At 48.6% G+C, this 20366-nt stretch overlaps 1 protein-coding gene across 7 annotated transcripts in view; it reads left to right on the forward strand.

Moving 5' to 3' along the window:
• ANKS1A (ankyrin repeat and sterile alpha motif domain containing 1A) overlaps positions 1-6943 on the forward strand; it is a 178197-nt gene extending 171254 nt beyond the window's left edge. For 2 of the 7 annotated variants that reach the window (XM_045497965.1, XM_045497967.1), the window contains 6 exons: positions 49-120; positions 293-379; positions 971-1108; positions 2591-2761; positions 3776-3873; positions 5378-6943. In XM_045497965.1, the coding sequence (XP_045353921.1) occupies positions 49-120; positions 293-379; positions 971-1108; positions 2591-2761; positions 3776-3873; positions 5378-5381 (570 nt within the window). In that variant the 3' untranslated portion in view covers positions 5382-6943. The other 5 variants (XM_045497961.1, XM_045497963.1, XM_045497964.1 and 2 more) reach the window with 3 other exon arrangements.
• The last annotated feature ends 13423 nt before the right edge of the window (positions 6944-20366 follow it).

Here is a 20366-nt window from a genome sequence, read left to right on the forward strand (position 1 = left end):
CATGATAACACAGGACTTCCTAAGCCCGGTTACTGCCTGCTCCTTCAGTATCTGGGCTCCATGTTGATCAAAGATCTTCGAGGGACAGAATCCACCCAAGACGCCTGTGCCAAGATGCGGGTAGGTTGTCCGGGGCGGGGGGATGGGAGGGGGCCGGCTGGGATAGGAGGCATCAATTTGCAGCCACCTGGGCCCTCCCACGCTGTGTACAGGGGGAGGCCGGGGCATGTGGGATCCAAGGGGTTTCGACTTGAGAAGGGACATTCACAGGACAACTCCTTGTTTCGCATAGAAATCCACTGAACACATGAAGAAGATCCCCACCATCATTTTGTCCATCACGTACAAAGGTGTCAAGTTCATCGATGCCTCCAACAAGGTGTGCTTCTCACAAACACTATTGGCGGGAGGGGACCCCTCCCCCCATGCCTCACCCCCCCACAAGCTGGGCGTCATACCTAGGGTGTCCCCAGCCCTGTTTATTCCTCTTCATTGCTACCACCTCACCCAGGTGCTTGCCACTCGGCTGCCACACATCCTGATCCCAGGACCCTGCCCTCGTGACAGGCGACTATTGTCTTCCTCAGTATGGGTCCTGTGGGCCTCTTACCTGTTCACGGGCCCTTCACGGTGTGATTCTCTTCATGAGCAAAGGGCTCCCCCGACACCCCGCACTTGGAACCCCACCCTCCTGATACCGTCCCCGCCTTGCCCCCGCCCTGGGCTGGAGAGCTGGTGGTCAGATGTGAACATTTTACTCCCTCGGTTACTGTGATCACAGGTGGAAACCTCTAAACCTAAGTCAGGCGAGGTTAGACACTGTCCCCACCCCCACCAAACAAATCGGAGAGAGAAGTAGTGGCATATTTGGCTACACCCCGGGCAGGGACAGAGAAAGGTGGGTGACATAAAGGGGCTGAGGTGTGCCTCAGGGGGCCCGAGAATTCCAGACCCTGCTTTCCCCCGGCAGAACGTCATCGCGGAGCATGAGATCCGGAACATTTCCTGTGCGGCCCAGGACCCAGAGGACCTCTGTACCTTTGCCTACATCACCAAGGACCTGCAGACCAGCCACCACTATTGCCATGTTTTCAGCACGGTGGATGTGGTGGGTGGAGTCCCAGCCCTGGGCACGGCCGGAGGGGGCCTGCATCCAGATGGCCTCAGTGCAGTGTTGTCCTGGTGCATGGGTGACACTTAGCAAACGTTTTGGTTCCGAATGAGGCCCCGGGAGCCATCCAGTCCAGTCCCTTTTATACAGTGAGGAGACTGAAGCACACAGAATGAGAGGCGCATCCAGGGTTCCAGTGACCAGGCTTTTCCCACTTCTCCCCAGGTGTTTCTTAGGTCACCCAAGGTCTCCCCCAGGCTCTTTGTCAACCCACCACCCTATCCTCTATCAGCAGTCTCCCTGAAACGTCCTCTGTCTCACTCTTGGGGGCAGCAGTGCCCTCCTGACATGGCCGTAGGCTTCCTTCTCCCAGATTCATGCCCAGGCTGGGCTCTGGTGCCCAGGGACAGCGGTGCAGCAGGGACTCCCCCTGCCCGGAGACAAGGCCCCCGGCCCTCTCCTCATCCCCCGTCTTCTGTCCAGATCCCTGCCGTCCTTGGGGAGAGCAGCTGGTTCGCAAGTCTCTGTGGCTTCTGGAACACAGACGGCTAGGCATCCTCAGCCCCGGGACCTCAGTGCTTGCTCCCGGGCCGGCATGAGACTCGGGGCTCTGCCGCTTGCTGGCTGTGCGGTCTTAGAAGTTCCCTCTCCCCAGCTCCTCATCCCAAAAGGGGCTATAATGTGACCGGCTTCATGGGGTTGTCTTGAAGGTTATGCAAGCTCATCTACCCCATACTCGTAGTTCCTGTCACTTCCCCTGTAGCTCACATTTTCCACATCCAGTCATTTCTGCCGTAACACAACGTACGTGCTTCTAACAATCAACATGCTACATAAAGTCACACAATAAACACCAGGGAGGATCGAACTGGGGACACAATACTCAGAAACTTTATCAGTGACACACTAGAAAAGATAGGAACCTAATAAAAACACCGGCACCGCTTTGTTCATATTAAATGGGTTAAGGCATACATAGGTGTCACAGCAGGACCCTACCTTGAGAAGGACCTGAAGTTGGCCGCCCCCGGCGGCCCATTTGCCAGGGGAAAAGAAGGCAGAGAGCTGGAAAGAGAGACACCCGGATGGAGGGACAGAGTGCAAGGAGGGTGCGGGGTGGCACAGCCAGGTGGTGACGTGGCAGGCCCCGGGGTCTCCGGGGAAAGCTGAGACGCCGGGTGGAGACGGCGCAGCTGGGCCTGACTGGCGGGCCAGCTGGGTGCGGGCTTGGTCCCCTAGTGTTTACAAAGTCCTGCTTGAGGAAACAAGACGTGTGTGATGCTCAGATTGTTCCCCAGCGTTATCAGTCACTTTGGGACAGATTTGTGTTTTCAAGCCCAATGTTCTGAATTGGCCGAACCCTAACCTGTTCAGGGGTCACCTGCGCTCAGGGCTGTGAGGCCGGGGCAGGGGTTCGAGCAAACGGATGAGGTGGCTCTTCAGTCTTGTGTGCTAAAGTCATGCTCCGTCTCCTCCCAGAATCTGACCTACGAGATCATCTTGACGCTGGGGCAGGCGTTCGAAGTGGCCTACCAGCTGGCCCTGCAGGCCCAAAAGTCCAGGCCGATGGGGGCCTCCGCTGCTGAGACGGTTGAAACAAAGTCTTCCAAACCGGTGCCTAAGCCTCGGGTCGGCGTGAGGAAGTCAGCAGTACGTGGGCCGCGGCCGCCAAGAACCCCCCCTCCCCGGGATTCGAGGGCTTGGGTGGAGGGGGCTCCAGGAGGGTCTTCTCACGCTGCAGCCGGCCGGCCGGCCCCTTGGGGAAGCACCGTTATTTCCTCTCATGGGAGGTGGACATCTGTCCCCCCCGCCACGGGCTTCTGTCCCCTCCCTTGCCAGGCACCACCAGGGCCCAGCCGGTGGCCGGCGTGGGGCTGCAGAGAGCGTGGCCCGCAGTGAGCCCCCAGTAATGTCACCCTGTGTCTGTGTCTGCTTTGCTCTGCGCCCCAGGTGCCGCTGCCCCCCGATAGTCGCTGTTGTTACTGTCACACCTGCACCACCCATCGTCCTTCTTACCTACCGCTGCCGTCTGTTAGTCCTGGAGTCAAGGTCTTTACAGCTCCTGCTGTCTGTGTGTCAGTCTCCCCGAAGTGACCGTGAGCTCTCTGAGACACTAGTGGCCTCCCCCTCTCTGCCTGTGTGACATTCTTTCCTGAGTTCCCCCCGCCCCCCCCGCCATCCCTGTTTGTGCTTTAGCTCTCTGTTTCTCTGTGTGTCCTCTCTCCAGAGGGGCGCTCCAATGGGGCGCCCGTTGTGGTCTTGCCCAGGGTGCGCTCTCTGGTCCCACCTGAGGGGCCTGAGGCTTGGAATTTCCCAGCCCCTCGCCCCCCTTCCTGTCACCCTCAACAGATTTGGGGCTTCGAGCACCACGCTCAGGTCAGGCAAGGCTCCTTTACCTGAGCAGCTCTGAGAAAGCCAGGGGAGAAGTTGTCCCTGAAGAGGCCAGGAGGTGGCCCTCCCATGATGCTCCAGGGAGGGTGCCGCTTCTGCCACCCTAGCCCCAGGGAGCTTGCTCTTCGAGGAGAACAGGGGCTGCCCCTCGTGTCCCTCATGCTGGCACGACGCCAGTGCGGCCCGGGCGGGTAGGAAGGACAGCTGGGCCCTGTTGCCCCCCGGCCAGGTACAGCGCGCCCTCTCTGACCCCTCGCCTTTCTTCCTTGGCAGCTGGAACCGCCCGACACGGACCCAGATGCCCAGTCCCATGCCAGTGTCTCCTGGGTTGTGGACCCTAAACCAGACTCTAAGCGGAGCCTCAGCACCAAGTATGAGACCACTATCTTCTAACCGCCCACCCCCTGTCTCCACTAGTCTCACTGTGCCTTGCCATCCGACCTCTGCTCTTCTCAGCTCTCCTTCCGGCTGCCCACCCCCGGTGGGCCCTGCTCTCCTCCCGGGCGGCAGCTCTAGACCCTGCACGCTCACAGCTCGTACCCAACACCACCGGACACTGTGAAGTCCCCCCTTGGGCGAGGACAGCTTGGTGGGGGAGGGGGTGAGTTGCCTTTGAGGTGGGCACCAGGAGGGCTCAGGGGGCCCTGTGGCACCCAGGAAGCCTCAGCGGGCAGGCACTGTGAATCCTGAGGGGCGGGCGGTCTTCGAGCAGAGTCCAGACAGCACCCTCTGACTAGGCCGGGCGCTCCGTCCGCCCTCCTCTCCTGTCTTCTGTGCTGAACCACAGCCGGGAGCCGCTGCCGGGAGCGAACTGTCCTTTTGCACCTTTCCTGACACAACCAACCACTGTGACCACCTGGTGCCAGAATCCCCTCGCACTCCGCTCACGGCTGGCCTGCGGCCCTGTCCCTCTTTCCTCTGCCGTAAGGTGCTGGTCTCCCTCCAGTGAGAGCCTGAGCTCGGCGATGTGTCTTGACTATTGTCAGACTGCGTTCTGTGAGGGCCAAGGTCCTCGGGCACAGGCCTGACTCCACAGCATGGAGCTCTGAGCATCTGAACACCCGCGGGCTGGCTTCCCTCGGCAGGTCTCTGGGTCCCGATGAGTCTTCCGCTCCGAGGAACGGGACGGCATATATGTGGTCGGCCCCTCGTGTCTTCACCAGTGAGTCACAAGGCCCGCCCTGGAGTCTAGCTCACCGAGGAGGAAGGCCTTTCTGTAGGACCCGGCAAGAGGGAGGCCTGTGCCCTGCACACACGGTGCACCTTCTTCCCTCACAGAACAGAGCCGCTCAAGGACAGGGGCCTGGACCGAGCCACTCCCATTGTCATCCAGGGGCTGACACTTCTCCACAGTGTGGGAGTCAGAGCTAGTCACCCGTCACTTGGTCCTTCCCCGTTCGGCCACCCGCAGCCTCTCGACTCCTCCGAGGGGGTAGGCTGTGCGGTCTGTTCAGCAGCAGCGGCTGGGATCCTGGAGCCGAGGCTTTGAAGCAGCCCCGCCTTGTCCGGTGAGGGCAGATCAGCTCAGATGGCAGGAGACGGGAAGGCAGCAGTTCCCGGAGGAAGCAGTGCAAACGTAGGATAGTCCGGTAGAGGAGCCAGGAGGCGACAGCGATTATTTTAGAGCTGAAGCCCCAGTTGATAAACCGGGGTGGGTGCCTGTGCCGGCCTGCCTGTGCTTGTGCCTTCCTGAGCAGATGTGCTGAGCCGGAGGCGGCCGTGGGCCACGGGCGCTCGGAACAGCCACGAGGGCGCTCAGGGGAGGCTGTGAGGGACCTTCTGCTCTGCTTCCATGTTTCCTTTCAGTTTCCTCCACCTTGTGCAGGCCCCTTTGGTTAACCCTCTCCTCCCTCCGTTGTGTTTGCTTCTGCCAAGCTGAGCCACCGAAGGAGCCAACTGTGCCGCAGAAACACAGACGTGGGGAGCACAGGCTCCCGCCGCCGCCACCGCCGTGTCACCTGCGCTTTGAGGACCCAGGCCCAGCCTCTGCCTGTAGCAGCTCCTCGGGGCTGCTTGGCCTGGACCTGCCACCACCAGGTCTCACAGAGCGAGCTGCACTCCAGGCCTCGAGCAGATGAGACTGGAACTCCAGAGAGTCAAGAAGTGACTTGTCCAGAAGATGTTTTTTAATAGAAAAAAATTTTCTATAAAATGAATTTTTAAGACTTGGCTCAAACCTCTAGGTTAAACTGCCAATCTTTAGAGAAATGGCCATCAGATCAGAGGACAGGGGACCTGAGATTGGCTAAAAGGCCAGACCAGGCTTCTGTCCTCGGGACGGGACCTTGGTGTGGTCCGGTAGGGTGAGGAGAAGGCAATGGCCCACGGGTGAATTGAAAGCAGGCACAAGTGGGCAAAATTGAGTAGGTCTGTTAGAGTCCACTTTTCAAACCCAGCCAAGCTAGTTGCCATTCCTTATGAACTGCACGACTTCTTGTCCCGTCTAGAGCCGGACACAGCCTCAGCAGTGAAAACACAGCCTTAGGGGTACCCGGCAAAAGGAAAGACTTCCAGTCCGTTTCTGGGGTTCCAAATGTGAAGGCCCAGGGGCCAGATGGAGCTGAGCGAGCAGCCCCTGGTGCCACGAAGTCTGAGCCAGCGCCCGGAGCTCTGGGCCGCTCCCCAGCCTCTGACCTGGCGGTGGTCAGAGCGCCGGCCCACGTGCTCTCTGGCGACCTCAGACTGCCTGAGTTCAGTTGGAGAGAAGCAGCAGCTTTGTTTTGGGCATTAATGGGTAGGTCAGCTAAGCCTGCTACCTGCCAATTTGTGATTTGTCTAATCGGGTCTGTGTGATTAGGACTCACTTTGATTCTCTGAATTATTGGTTCGACTGTTGTATTTCAGCTGCTGGATTCATCCCTGGCTCTAAGTGTGGAGAAGGCTATATTTAGCCTTCTTGGGTGACAGTCAACTTGATTCTCCCCCAGCGTGGCCTTCAGGGCAGGCTGGGGTCCTGGTGCAGCACTGCCACTTAAGCCCTCCTGCTGGCTTGCTTTGCTTTTTAATTTGGAATCTCGCTCTGTGCTCCTCAAGTGGCGAAGGGAATGGGGAGGGGGGTGGGGGGGGACAGGGCGGTTCCTGTGAGGCTGAGGCAGGGCCAGGTCAGCTGCTTGCCCAGTACCTTCCAGAGTAGGGAGCGGAGAGGAGCCTTTTCTCCGGCCGGTGATTCAGCAGACCTCACGCTCTGCTGGCGCGGTGCAGGCCGCTCCCGGGACCAACATTCCAGGTTCGGTGGCACTTCTTTCCCAGCAAAGGTGGCGAATTGAAATTCTCTGCTGGTTCTGTGCAGGGAGAGTGCTCTCGGGCACACTCACAACCCCTGCGGTTGGCCAGAAACGGAAAGCCCGGCCCCGTCCTCCTGCTGATTTGCTCTCTGCCCGCCACCGCAGGCCCCGCCAGTCCCCTCCTCTCTGGAGCAGAGGCGGGTAACACCCCACTTTCTGGTACTAAACAAGGACCTCAACACCCGGACGCTTGGCTTCACTTCCCACTTCTTCCGAGGCCCGTGAGCTTCCCATCGGCGGCCGCCGTGCGATGTCCCGCCCGCCCCTGCCGGCCTCGAGCCTCTGACGGAGGAAACCCGAGGGCCGTGCTAGTGCCGGCACCCTCGCCTCCACCCGCGGACGGCCTGGCCTCCCCCAGTGCGCCTCCCGTGCGGGAGGCCCCAAAAGAAAACTGTGTAGACACTACGATGAGCTGCTCAAGCTGTCTTTTTGTTTTTAAATCCTCTATAGGTGTTTCCTCCCCTTGAAGCTGCTATATCCTTATTTATTCAGGGTGTTGTCATGTTGGAAAGCCTTGGCTAGTCTGCTCCGGCGCTGGGTTTCGTTCTGAGATCGGTTTCTTTCTGAATAGTCAAGAAGGGTAGGGACTGGATCTTTCTTTCCTTCTTACTTTTCCTGTGGGGCAGGTACTCTTCCTTCCCTAGAAAGGGATAGTGTAACTTTAAGGACAGGCTTCAAGCGGAAAAGCCCCTGCTTCTGCACTTCTCTGAGTCTCGCTGCGTTTTCTGAGCTGTGCAGGAGCCCTTTCAGGCAGGACTGGAAACGGAGTCAGTACCTGGCACCGGCCTCAGGTTCTCTGCTTGCTTCTTTCCCTCTCGCCGCAGGCTGGCTGCTCTGAGCAGTAGGACCCCCTGACAGGCTCTGCATTTGCAAATGCTCCACATCCCTCTCTGGTCTCTAGCACCGGATTCTAGAGGGAGTCCCTGAGAAGCTTCTGGCTGAGCAGGCAGCAAACACAGTTGCAGTCGTTACAACATTAGAAAGCTAGTCTGACCTCGGTCTGTTTCCGAAATGCCCAGACCTGCAGAATGACTGTCAGATGCAGTTCACAAAAGTGTTGTTGCTAATGGTGTGGCAATGGGACTGAATTGTAATAAAAATGTTATTTAATCTTTGTCTCTGTATTTTGATACTTGAATGAATCCCTTTTATTTTACTGTACATATAATTGTTAATCTGATTTTGTCCGAATGACGAACATCTTGTGGTACCAAACATAACCGATCTGTGCAACAACATAGACTGACCTCACTACATGAGAGAGAGTGTAAATATCCCTGGGCTTCCAGCTTTGGTTTTGTTATTTTCATAACTGTACAACTTAGAACAGACTGAATTAATAAAGGAGAAGCAACATGAAACCAGCCTTACTTTTGGGGAGTTTTTGAACTGGAAAGCTTCTTGATTGTTTTCTGGCAGGGCAGCACAGGCCGTCCGCTGGCTCTGGGGGGGTGGGGGAGGGGGAGTCAAGCATCCCACGGTGTGGGTGCGGGGATTCCGCTCCGGCTAGTGTGCCTCAGCGGGAGGCTGCCAAGGATCACCCGTTGTAGTTGGCCCTGTTGAGCTGCCAGGCCTCGGTGACTCACCTTCCCTCCTTAGAACAGCTTCTCTGAAGCAGGGGCCGCATTCTGGTTATCGCCACAAGCTCCTGCGTCCTTGTCTGGGCCTGTCAACCCACAAGCGTTTATTGAATGTCTGTACAGGACCGTGTTGGAGGATCCTGAGCCCTGGACCAGACGTGTCTCCCTCAAGGAACTTAGTTTTAGACAAAAACTAGCTACCGGCCCAAGCCACACTGGATGGTCCCTTGAGCGTCTGAAAGGAGGACTGCTTTCGGAGCTGGGGGCAGGGGGATGGGGACAGGGAAGGAGGGGCCGGCACCTGGGTTGGTATTTAAAGGGGAGGGTTTAGAAAGGCACACACTGCACTAATAACCTCTTCGCTGACAGCATCTATATTCCAGACCCTGCTTTCTAGGCACCCATCTCGTTAGCCCTCACACCTTTCTGAAAGCAACCGAGGCTCAGAAAGATGACAGTACTTCCCAGGGCCAGCTGGAGAGGACCTCAGGACCATCTAGTCCAGTAGCTTCAGGCGTCCTCAGAGCCCCTGGTCCCACGCCTGCTTGCACCCAAGCCGCCTAGCAAAGAGTTTCTGTGAAATACTCCATTTGTCAAAAGGCTTTAAAAGAGACAATCACAGGGATGCCGGAGTGGATCAGTCGGTTAAGCATCCGACTTAGGCTCAGGTCATGAACTCACGCTTTGTGAGTTTGAGCCCAGAGTGGGGCTCTGTACTGACAGCTCAGAGCCTGGAGCCTGCTTCAGATTCTGTCTCTCCCTCTCTCTGTCCCTCCCCGACTCGCGCACGCTCTCTCTCAAGAATAAACAAACATTGGGGCTCCTGGGTGGCGCAGTCGGTTAAGCGTCCGACTTCAGCTCAGGTCACGATCTTGCGGTCCGTGAGTTCGAGCCCCGCGTCAGGCTCTGGGCTGATGGCTCAGAGCCTGGAGCCTGCTTCTGATTCTGTGTCTCCTTCTCTCTCTGCCCCTCCCCCCTTCATGCTCTGTCTCTGTCTCAAAAATAAATAAACGTTAAAAAAAAAAATAAACAAACATGAAATAAATAAAAAATTAAATAGACAATCGCTGATTTAATCCAACACCCAATTGTATTTATGAAGCAAACAAGACCCCAGAACAGGGAAATGCTTTTCCTAGCTAGCCAGCTAACAGAGGAGGGACCAAATCCCAGCTTCTTCCAATTAGAGCTTTTTAGGCCAGATCACATTGACTTTGGGAAGCAGACTGAGGTCCAGTTGTGGAGAGCCTCACTTACCAGCTAGGAGGTTCATCCTCACACCCCTGTGCTCTGTGGCTCTGGCACTCTTTCCTAGGCAGAAAAAAACCTTACAGCCAGGAGAGAAAGGCCATAATTAGTGTCACTGTTGCTCTGGAACAGGGTATCGGGACATAGTGCCACTGTCATAATCCCTTTTGGCATCACTTGGAAGCCTTACGTATGGGACTCTTAGGCTGCATGACCCCAGCGCTGCAGCGCTATCAAGCCTTGGTAGCCGGATGGGGGGTGGGGGGGGGGGGGAGACATTCCTGTCGGGCACCTGAGCCTGACATTCTGAGCCACAGGCAGGGCTGCGGCCTGGCCAAATGAGGAGGGAAAGACTAGGAGGAGCAGCCGGTTGGAGCAGCTTCACAAATGGAAGGATGGAACACACTCACCAGGAGTGAATCTGCCTGCCCCATCCTGCCTGGCCATCCCCGTCCCCATCCCCACGACTCCCTCTAGGACGTGCTCTGGGGGCAGGGAGCTGTCAGGAGTCCAGCATTGCTGTCTGCTGCTGAACGAGGTAGACCCTCTTCGTGCACTCCCTTCTCCCCCATGACACTTGCCGGCATCCTCACCAGCCACCCCCCACCCCCACCCCCACCCTGGATTCTCTGTGGTCAGGAACCCAGGCAGCTGACGCGTTACTCCTGTGGCCAAGGTGGCTAACCCTTCAGGCAGTGGGCAGGCTCCTGGGGAGGTAGAGCTTGGCAAGCTGTAGCCCTTTCCAGAGCAGCTCAAAATGCCCTCTCTACCCTGGCCACCTCTGGCTTCCTATAACTACAGGGTACCAGGGCCCACCTGCCTCCCAGCACACAGGGACAAGCACACCTTTCCGGATGTCCTGCAACTCAAACTGTGTGGCTCACACAGCACTGCTTGTCACCAGCTGACACCCATGAAGCACAGAGTTTAAAGTGGCCATTTCCGCTACAACTCTGTGACTGCTTCCTTCAGGATTCCGCTATCAGGAACACAGTTTTAAACAAATTTTTATCAAATAAAAGAATTTCCCCAACACCACAAAATATTCATTACCCAGTAATGGGCCTGGGACAACTGGGTAACCACGGGGGTGGCGGCAACAGCACAGGGAAATTCCGATTCCTACTCACACCAAAATAAATTCCAGATGGCTCACATATTTAAACGTAGAAAAAATAAATTCCAACAAAACTAGAAGAAAATGGGGAGACTTTTATTTTCATAATCTTGGTTTGAGAAAGCTCTTCCCAAGCATGCTACAAAACTCTGAATCCATTTTTTAAAAGATTAATATATTCAACTACATAAAAGTCAAACAGTCCTGCAAAGCCAAATGCACCATTTAAAAAAAAAAAAAAGCAACTGAAAATAATGTTTGCATCACACATAACAAAGGACAAAACTTAACAGCTACCAAAATAAACTGGAACTTCTGCTTCCAGGAAGATCAAGTAGACCTACTTTTCCCTATTCTTGCTAAGCGCAAATAAAACCCCTGGCAGAAACAGCACCAGCACAGACAAAGCCCAAACCAAAGTCTGCTCTGTAGCCAAAGGACCAGAACGGAGGCAGCCTGGCAAGACAGAAAACTGGTAAGACACGGCTTTGCTCCATTCTGCCACTGCAGAAAAACAGCAGCGGCCAGCAAAGGCCAAGGGGACTTAGACCTCCCCCCTCACCAGGCAAACACGGTGCCCCCCAACTCCCACTGGGGAGGGTATCGAAGGAGGCCTAGTGGAAACTCACCAATGCCTGGCAGTAACGAAGCTGCTCCCGAAAAATAAAATAACCAAAATCGAAATCTCCATGGATGGACTCAACAGCAGGATGGATGGGAAAGAGGCAGAATCCAGACTGGAAGGAAAATGAATAGAGTCTCAGGGACCTAGGAACCCTAACGTAAGATCAAACATTTGTGTCAGCAAAGTCCCAGAAGGAGAGGGGAAAGGGTTGGAAAAGTATTCGAGGAAATAATGGCTGAAAACTTCCCAAATTTGGCAAGAGACATAAACCCACAGATTCAAGAAGCTGAGCATACCCCAAACCAGATGAACCAAAAGAAATCCATCACATATCATATCCAAGGTACATCATAATTAAATTTCTGAAAATGAAAGACAAAAATTTCTGACAGCAGCAAGAGATGAACCTTGCCTACAGGGGACACATAATGTGAATGATGGTGGATTTCTCAGTAGAGCAGTGGAGACCAGAAGGAAGTAACATATTTTTCAGGTGCTGTAAGAAAAAAAGAGCCAGGTCCCATAGCCTGCAAAAATCCCCTTTAGGGATGAAGAGAAGTCAAGACATCCTCAGATGAAGGAAAAGAAGGGACTCAGCTGCAGACCTATCCTCAAAGAGTGATAAAAAGGTTGTCTAAACAGAGGGGAGATAATATAAGAAGGAGCCTTGGAACACCAGAAAGGATGAACAAACATTGAACAAAAATATGGGTAAACTCCATAGACTTTCCTTCTCCCCTTCAGCTTTCTAATGTGTTTGATAGTTGAGGCAAAAATCATAACACAGTCTGGGGCGCCTGGGTGGCACAGTCGGTTAAGCGTCTGACTTCAGCCAGGTCACGATCTCGCGGTCCGTGAGTTCGAGCCCCGCATCGGGCTCTGGGCTGATGGCTCAGAGCCTGGAGCCTGTTTCCGATTCTGTGTCTCCCTCTCTCTCTGCCCCTCCCCCGTTCATGCTCTGTCTCTCTCTGTCCCAAAAATAAATAAACGTTGAAAAAAAAATTAAAAAAAAAATCATAACACAGTCTAATGTGTTTCTAAATATTTGTAAAGGGAATGTTTGAAACAATTATCTTTTTTTTTAAGGGGAAGGGGCAGAGGGAAGGGGGGGTGGAGAGAGAGAGAATGAGAGAGAGAATGAGAGAGAGAGGGAGAGAGAGGGAGGGAGAGAGAGAGGGAGGGAGAGAGGGAGGGAGGGAGAGAGGATCTTAAGCAGGCTCCATGCCCAGTGCAGAGCCTGATGCAGGGCTCAGTCCCACGACCCTGAGATCATGACAAGCCAAAATCGAGTCATATGCTCAACCAACTGAGCCACCCAGGTGCTCCAAAACAATTATCATTTAAATGGGGAGGGTAAATAGATGAAAATGGAGGTAAGGTTTCTATTCTTTGTTCGAACTGGTAGATGACATCACCAGTAGACTGGCAAGCTATGCATACATATAATTCCTAGGGAAGACACTAAAAAAGTTATGCAAAGAGATAAACTCAAAAACACTATGGATAAAATCAAAATGGAGTGTAACTTTTTTTTCAAGTAACTCAAAGGGAGACAAAAAAGAAGATGAAAACAGAATAACTAGAAAACAAAATATGGCACACTTAAGCACTAACATATCATAATTACACTAAATTAAATGGTCTAAAAACACCAACTAAAAGAGATTGGCAGAGCAGATTAAAAACATGAACTATACGCTGTCAAGGAAACACACCCCAAATAATATAAACAGACTGAGCGCAAAAGGATAGAAAAAGATATACAGTGTAAACATCAATCAAAGGAAAGCAGGAGTGGCTACATTAGTATCTCATAAAGTAGACTTCAGAGCAAAGACAATTATAAGAAAGAGGGGGCATTATATAATAATAAAGGGTCAGTGCACCAAAAAGACACATCAATCGATGTGCATATGCCAAACAACAGAATTGCAAAATATGTGCAGCAAAAACTGACTGAATTGAAAAGGGAAAGAGACAAATCCACAAATGCTATGAAGTGTGTCCCTCCCAAATTCCTATGTTGAAGTCCTAACACCCCAGTGTGACTGTATTTGGAGATAGGGCTTTTAGGAGGTGATTAAAGTTAAATGAGCTTATAAGGCTGAGGTCCTAAATCAATTGGATTGCTAGCCTTATAAGCAGAGGGAGGGAAGGAGAGATCTCTCCAGACACAGGTGCAGAGGAAAGGCCATGTGAGGTATACATAGCAAGAAGGCAGCCATCTATAAGCCAGAAAGAGAGTCCTCACCAGAAACTGACCCTGTTGGTCCTTGATCTGGGACTTTCCAGCCTCCAAATATGTGAGAAATGAATTTTTGCTGTTTAAACCACCCAGTCTGTGGTGTTTTGTATGGCAGCCTGAGAAGCCTAATACAATAAATATAGTTGGAGACTTTAATTCAATTGGAGACTATCAACTTATAGAATGAATAGAGAGAAAATCATTAAGGATAGATTAGAACTCAACACCACCATCAACCAACAGGATCTCATTGACATTTATAGAACAATCTGGCCAACAACAACAGAATACATATTCTTTTCAAGTGCGCATGGAACATATACCAAGATAAACCAATCCTGGGCCATAAAACAAACCTCAACAAACTTGAAAGAATTAAAATCATATACAGTGTGTTCTTGAATCACAACAGAATCAAAGTAAAAATCAGTAACATGAAGATAACAGGAAATCCTCTAAACACTTGGCATAAATACACTTCTAAGTAACCCATGAGTCAAAGAGAAAGTCTCAAGGGAAATCAAAATACACACTAAACTGAATGAGAATTAAAATACATCATTTCAAAATTTGTAGGACAAGGTAAAGTAGTGCCAAGAGGAAAATTCACAGCACCAAATGCATGTACTGGAAAAGAGGAAAAGTCTTAAATCAATATTCTAACTACCTTCAAGAGCCTCAAAAAAGAAGAGCAAAATAAAGCCAAAGCAAGGAGAAGGAAAGAAAGAATCAAGATAAAAACAGAAATCAATGAAAATGAATGCAGAAATTGGGAAAGTATCAATGAAACAGAGCTTGTTTTACGAAATAACCAATAAAATTGACAAACCTGTAGCCAAACTGACAAAAAAGGAAGACTGAGATTACCAATATCAGGAATGAAACAATGGCTATCACTACAGACCCTGTCGACATCAAAAGGATAAAAAAAAGAATACTATGCACAACCCTACACATATAACTTTGGCAACTTAGACAAAATAGACCTATTACTCAAAACATACTCACAACTCACCCAGGGTGAAACAGATAATTCAAATAGCATTATAAATATTGAATCCATAATTTAAAAAAGTCCCCAAGACTAGATGAATTCACTGGAGAATTCTACCAAATGTTTAAAGAGGAATTAACACCAATACTACACAATTTGTTCCAGAAAACAGAAGAGGAGGAACACTTCCTAATTCATTCTATGAACTAGTATTACTCTGATTCCAAAACCAAAGTACAAGAAGACAAAAACAAAAACAAAAACAAAAACACCACGATGAACTAATATCCCTCATGAATATAGGCACAAAAAATCAGTAACAAAATATTAGCAAATACAATTCAGATATGTAGAAAAAGAATTATACACCATGACCAACTGAAATTAATTCCAAGGACAGGAGGCTGGTCAATATTTGAAGATCAGTCGATGTAATCCAATATATTAACAATCAAAAGAAAGAAATCCCATAGTATCTATTGATGCAGGAAAAAAAAACTGACAAAATTCAAATCCCATTCATGTTTAAAAACTCTCAGAAAAAAATGGAAATAGAGGGTGAACAATAGTTCCCTAAAGATGTCCACATCTTAATCCACATAACCTGTGAATATGTTGTTACCCTACATGGCAAAAGATAATTCACACATCTGATTAAATCAAGAATCTTGAGATGGGGCGATTACCCTGGATTATGGGCCCTAAATCCAATCACAAGTATCCTTATAAAAGAGAGGAATAGGTGGGAATGCAAGCTGGTGCAGCCACTCTGAAAAACAGTATGGAGGTTCCTCAAAAAACTAAAAATAGAACTACCCTACGACCCAGCAATTGCACTACTAGGTATTTTTATCCAAGGGATACAGGTGTGCTGTTTCAAAGGGACACATGCACCCCCATGTTTATAGCAGCACTATCAATAATAGCCAAAGTATGAAAAGAGCCCAAGTGTCCATTGATGGATGAATGGATAAAGAAGATGTGGTGTGTGTGTGTGTATACACACACACACACACACACACACATATATATACATATATACACACAATGGATTATTACTCAGCAATCAAAAAGAATGAAATCTTGCCATTTGCAACTGTGTGGATGGAACTGGAGGGTATTATGCTAAGTGAAATTAGTCAGAGAAAGACAAAAATCATATGACTTCACTCATATGAGGACTTTAAGAGACAAAACAGATGAACATAAGGGAAGGGAAACAAAAATAATATAAAAACAGGGAGGGGGACAAAGCAGAAGAGACTCATAAATATGGAGAACAAACTGAGGGTTACTGGAGGGGTTGTGGCAGGGGGCATGGGCTAAGTGGGTAAGGGGCACTAAGGAATCTACTCCTGAAATCAGTGTTGCACTATATGCTAATTAATTTGGATGTAAATTTTAAAAAATAAAAAATAAAATTAAAAAATAAACTAAGCTATTAAAAAACAAACTAAAAAAAAGAGAGAGAGAGAGGAAAAGGGAGCTTAGATACACACAGAAGAGGACCATGTAACCTCCATGTGACCAGGGAGGCAGAGATTTGAGTAATGCAGCCACAAGTCAAGGAATGCCAGCAGCCACTAGATGTTGGAAGAGGCAAGGAACAGATTCTTCCTAGAGTCTCCAGAAGGAGTACAGCCTTGACCACTCTTTGATTTCAGCCCAAACTGACTGATTTCTGACTTTCAGAACTGAGAGAGTATATTTCTGGTTTTGTTAAGCCACTCAGTTTGTGGTAATTTTTTACAGCAGTCATAGGAAACTAATTCGTCCCTAGAGCCTCATGCAGCTCTGCCTACACCTTAATTTTAGCCCATAAGACCCACTGTGGACTTCTTACATCCAGAACTGTAGATAATACATTTGGCTTGTCTCAAGGCACTAAATTTGTGGTACTTAAAACAGACAGGGACTTCTTCAACTGGATTAAGAACATTTACAAAAACCTACAACCAACATTATATTTAATAGTGAAAAACTGAATGTTTTCCCCTTAAAACTAGGAACAAGGAAAGGATTTCACTATTACCAGTCTTAAAATTCTAGGAGTTCAAACCAGTGCAATAAGGCAAGTAAAGGAAATAATAGGCATTTATATTAGAAAAGAAATAAAACTGGCCCTATTTGCAGAATACATGATTATCCTTGTAGAAAATTCCAAGGAATCTACAAGAAAATTAATAAGTGAGTTTAGCAAGATCATAGGATACAAAATAAATGTGCAAAAGTTAATTCTATTTCTAGAAATGCACATGTGGACACAATTAAAAGTAAAACACTGGTTAAATCACTCAAAAAAAATTCTTAGGTGTAAATCTAACATGTTCAGGACTTATATAAAAACTACACAGTCCTAAGGCACCTGGATGGCTCAGTCAGAAGAGCGTGTGACTCTTGATCTCAGGGTTGTGAATTCGAGGCCTAGGTTGGGTATAGATATTACTAAAAAATCAAACTTAAAAAAAAAAAGACAACTACACAGTCCTGATGAAAGAATAACTGGAGGGATATACCATATTCATGGACTCGAACATTCAACTTAGTAAAGGTATCAATCCTCCCAAAATTGATACACAGGTTTAAACATAATATCTATCAAAATTCCAGCAAGTTTTTTTTTTGTAGATATAGACAAGATTAGTCTACAAAAATGCAAAGAAACTAGAATATCTTAAAAAAAAAAAAAAAAAAAAAAAAAAAAAAAACTTTGAGGGGCCCCTGGATGGCTCAGTTGGTTAAGCGTCTGACTTCGGCTCAGGTTATGGTCTTATGTTCATGGGTTCGAGCCTTGCATCAGGCTGTGTGTGGACAGCCTAGAGTCTGCTTCAGATTCTATGTCTTCCTCTCTCTCTGTCTCCCCCCTCAAATAAAATCATTAAAAAAAATTTTTTTAACTTCGAAAAAGAAGAATAAAGTGGGAAGAATCAGTCTACCCAATTTCAAGACTTATTATATAGCTAGAGTAATCAATACTGTGTTGTATGGAAGAGCGACAGACACATAGATCAGTGGAATAGAATAGAAACCCAGAAAGAGACACAGACAAATTTGCCCAACTTATTAGGTGCAAAAACAGTTCACCAGAGGAAAGACAGCCTTTTCAACAAATGATACTGGAGCAACTGGACATCCATAGGCAAGAAAAAAAAAGTTCCTCAACCTAAGTCTCACACCTTATACAAAATTAACTCTAAATGGGTCATAGACTTAAATGTAAAACACAAAACTTTTAGCAAAAAACACAGGAGAAAATCTTTGGGATCTAGGGCTAAGCAAAGAGTTCCTAGATTTGATGGCCAAAGCACAATCCATAAAAAGAAAGCCTGATAAATTACACTTCATCAAAATTAAAACTTTTGTGCATCAAAGGACATTATCAAGAAAGTGAAAAGACAACCCACAGAATGGTAAAAAATATTTTCAAGTCATATCTGACACATCAGATCTGATTTGATCTAGTATCCAAAATATGTAAGAACTCTTACACTCAACAGCAAACAACCTAATTCACAAATGGGCAAAGGACTAAAATAAACACTTTCCCAGAGAAGATCTACAAGTGCCCAAGAAACACATGAAAAAGATGCTCAACATCACTAGTTATCAGGGAAATGTGAATCAAAACACAGTAAGATTTCACTTCACACCCACCAAGATTTCTGTAATTAAAAGAAAAAAATCACTGTTAGTGGAAATGTGGAGACACTAAACCCTCACACACTGCTGGTGGGAAGGTAAACATGATGCAGAAACTACTGTAGAAAACATTTTAGTAGTTTCTCAATAAACACAGAATTACTGCCTGACCCACCAATTCCACTTCTGGATATAATATACACTAAAGCATTGAAAATAAGTGTTCCAGGGGAGCCTGGTGGCTCAGTAGGTTAAGCATCTGACTTCGGCTCAGGTGATGATCTCGCGGTTTGTGAGTTTGAGCCCCGCGTTGGGCTCTGCGCTGACAGCTCAGAGCCTAGAGCCTGCTTCAAATTCTGTGTCTCCCTTTCTCTCTGCCCCTCTCCCCATTCATGCTGTGTCTCTGTCTCTGTCTCTGTCTCTCCCTCTCCTTCAAAAATAAACAAAAAAAAAAAAAAGAAAGAAAGAAAGAAAGAAGTGTTCCAACAAAAACTTACACCAAACACAAATATTCACAGGAGCACTATTCACAAAAGCCAAAAGGTGAAAACCAACCAAATGTCCATCAAGTGATGAGTGGATAAATAAATTGTAGTATATCCATATCATGGAATATTAGTCATAAAAAGGAATGACGTGCTGATACATGCCATGACAGGACACAATTTAAACCTTCTATTAAGTGAAAGAAGCCAGTCACAAAAGACCTCATATTCTGATTCCATTTATCTAGAGGCAAAAAACTCATTGAAACAAGCAGAATACTGGATGCCAGTGGCTAGGGGGAGGGGAGAAGAGACAGTGCGAACTCCGGGTGCCTGGCTGGCTCAGTCCATGGAGCATGCAACTCTTGATCTCTGGGTTGTGAGTTTGAGCCCCATGTTGGGTGGAGAAATTACTTAAAAATAAAATCTTTTTTAATTTTTTTAATGTTTATTTATTTTTGAGAGAAAGAGATTGCAAGTGGGGGGAGGGACAGAGAGAGAGGGAGACACAGAATCCGAAGCAGGGTCCAGGCTCTGAGCTGTCAGCACAGAGCCCGATGCGGGGCTCGAACTCATGAACCACGAGATCATGACCTGAGCCGAAGTTGGACACTTAACTGAATGAGCCACCCAGGCGCCCCAAAAATAAAATATTAAACAAACAAAAGAGCAAGCTTCTTGAGTGTGATTTCCTTCTGAGATGATGAAAATGCTCTGAAATTAGATAGTGGTGATAGTTACACAATACTGTGAATGTACTAAATGCACTAATGGTAAATTTTGTGTATTTTTCCACAACGTTGAGTATATAGCCCTGAAACCATTGGCAGGACAGAATCTTTCGTTATTTGGGTCAGGATCTCTTTCTCCTCTATGTGGAAGCACAGGAAAATCAACTCAAAATTTCTAAGAAATCGATCATTCCAGATTTTAATTATGAAGTATAAAGCAAGGTTCTATTGTCGGCTTAGTGTCTGCATCCACCGACCAGACCTTCTCACGGGTGTCCCTTCAGAACACTTCTGCCTCTAAGATAATGAGGCTTCCAAAATGTGGATTTTTAAGAAATTCAAATTAATCCTTGCAAATCAGAGAAATTCATCTAGGCAAGTTTCACTGTTTATTAAACATACCCTTTTGCGGGGCTTCCCCATCCTGAGGATGTCTATCCAGGCCCTCCAGCGCTTCTGGTCACGGCTGCACTGTTGCCCCAGCTGTGTCACCCATCTAGGCTCTCTCTCTAAAAAGGAAGTCAATGAGGAAGAAGCCCTGGGTTAACGGAGCGCAAATCCCCCTTCTGTTGTTGGTCCCGGATTCCATGTGTTGTCGGCAGCTCACTCCATTCCTGAAACGTTCTCACCCTTTGTTTCTCTTCACATCACCTGGAGAGCACATAAGTGAATTTTCATTTTCTCTTCTCCATTATTTTATTTTACTTTATTTTATTTTATATATTTTTTTAACATGTATTCATTTCTGAAAGACAGAGAGAGACAGAGCACAAACAGGAGAGGGCTAGAGAGAGAAGGAGACACAGAATCTGAATCAGGCTCCAGGCTCCGAGCTGTCAGCACAGAGCCTGACGCAGGGCTCGAACTCACGGACCCTGAGATCATGACCTGAGCCAAAGTCGGACACTCTACTGAC

The sequence above is a fragment of the Leopardus geoffroyi genome, chromosome B2 (genome assembly GCF_018350155.1).
Source record: "Leopardus geoffroyi isolate Oge1 chromosome B2, O.geoffroyi_Oge1_pat1.0, whole genome shotgun sequence".
Taxonomy (NCBI): Eukaryota; Metazoa; Chordata; class Mammalia; order Carnivora; family Felidae; genus Leopardus; species Leopardus geoffroyi.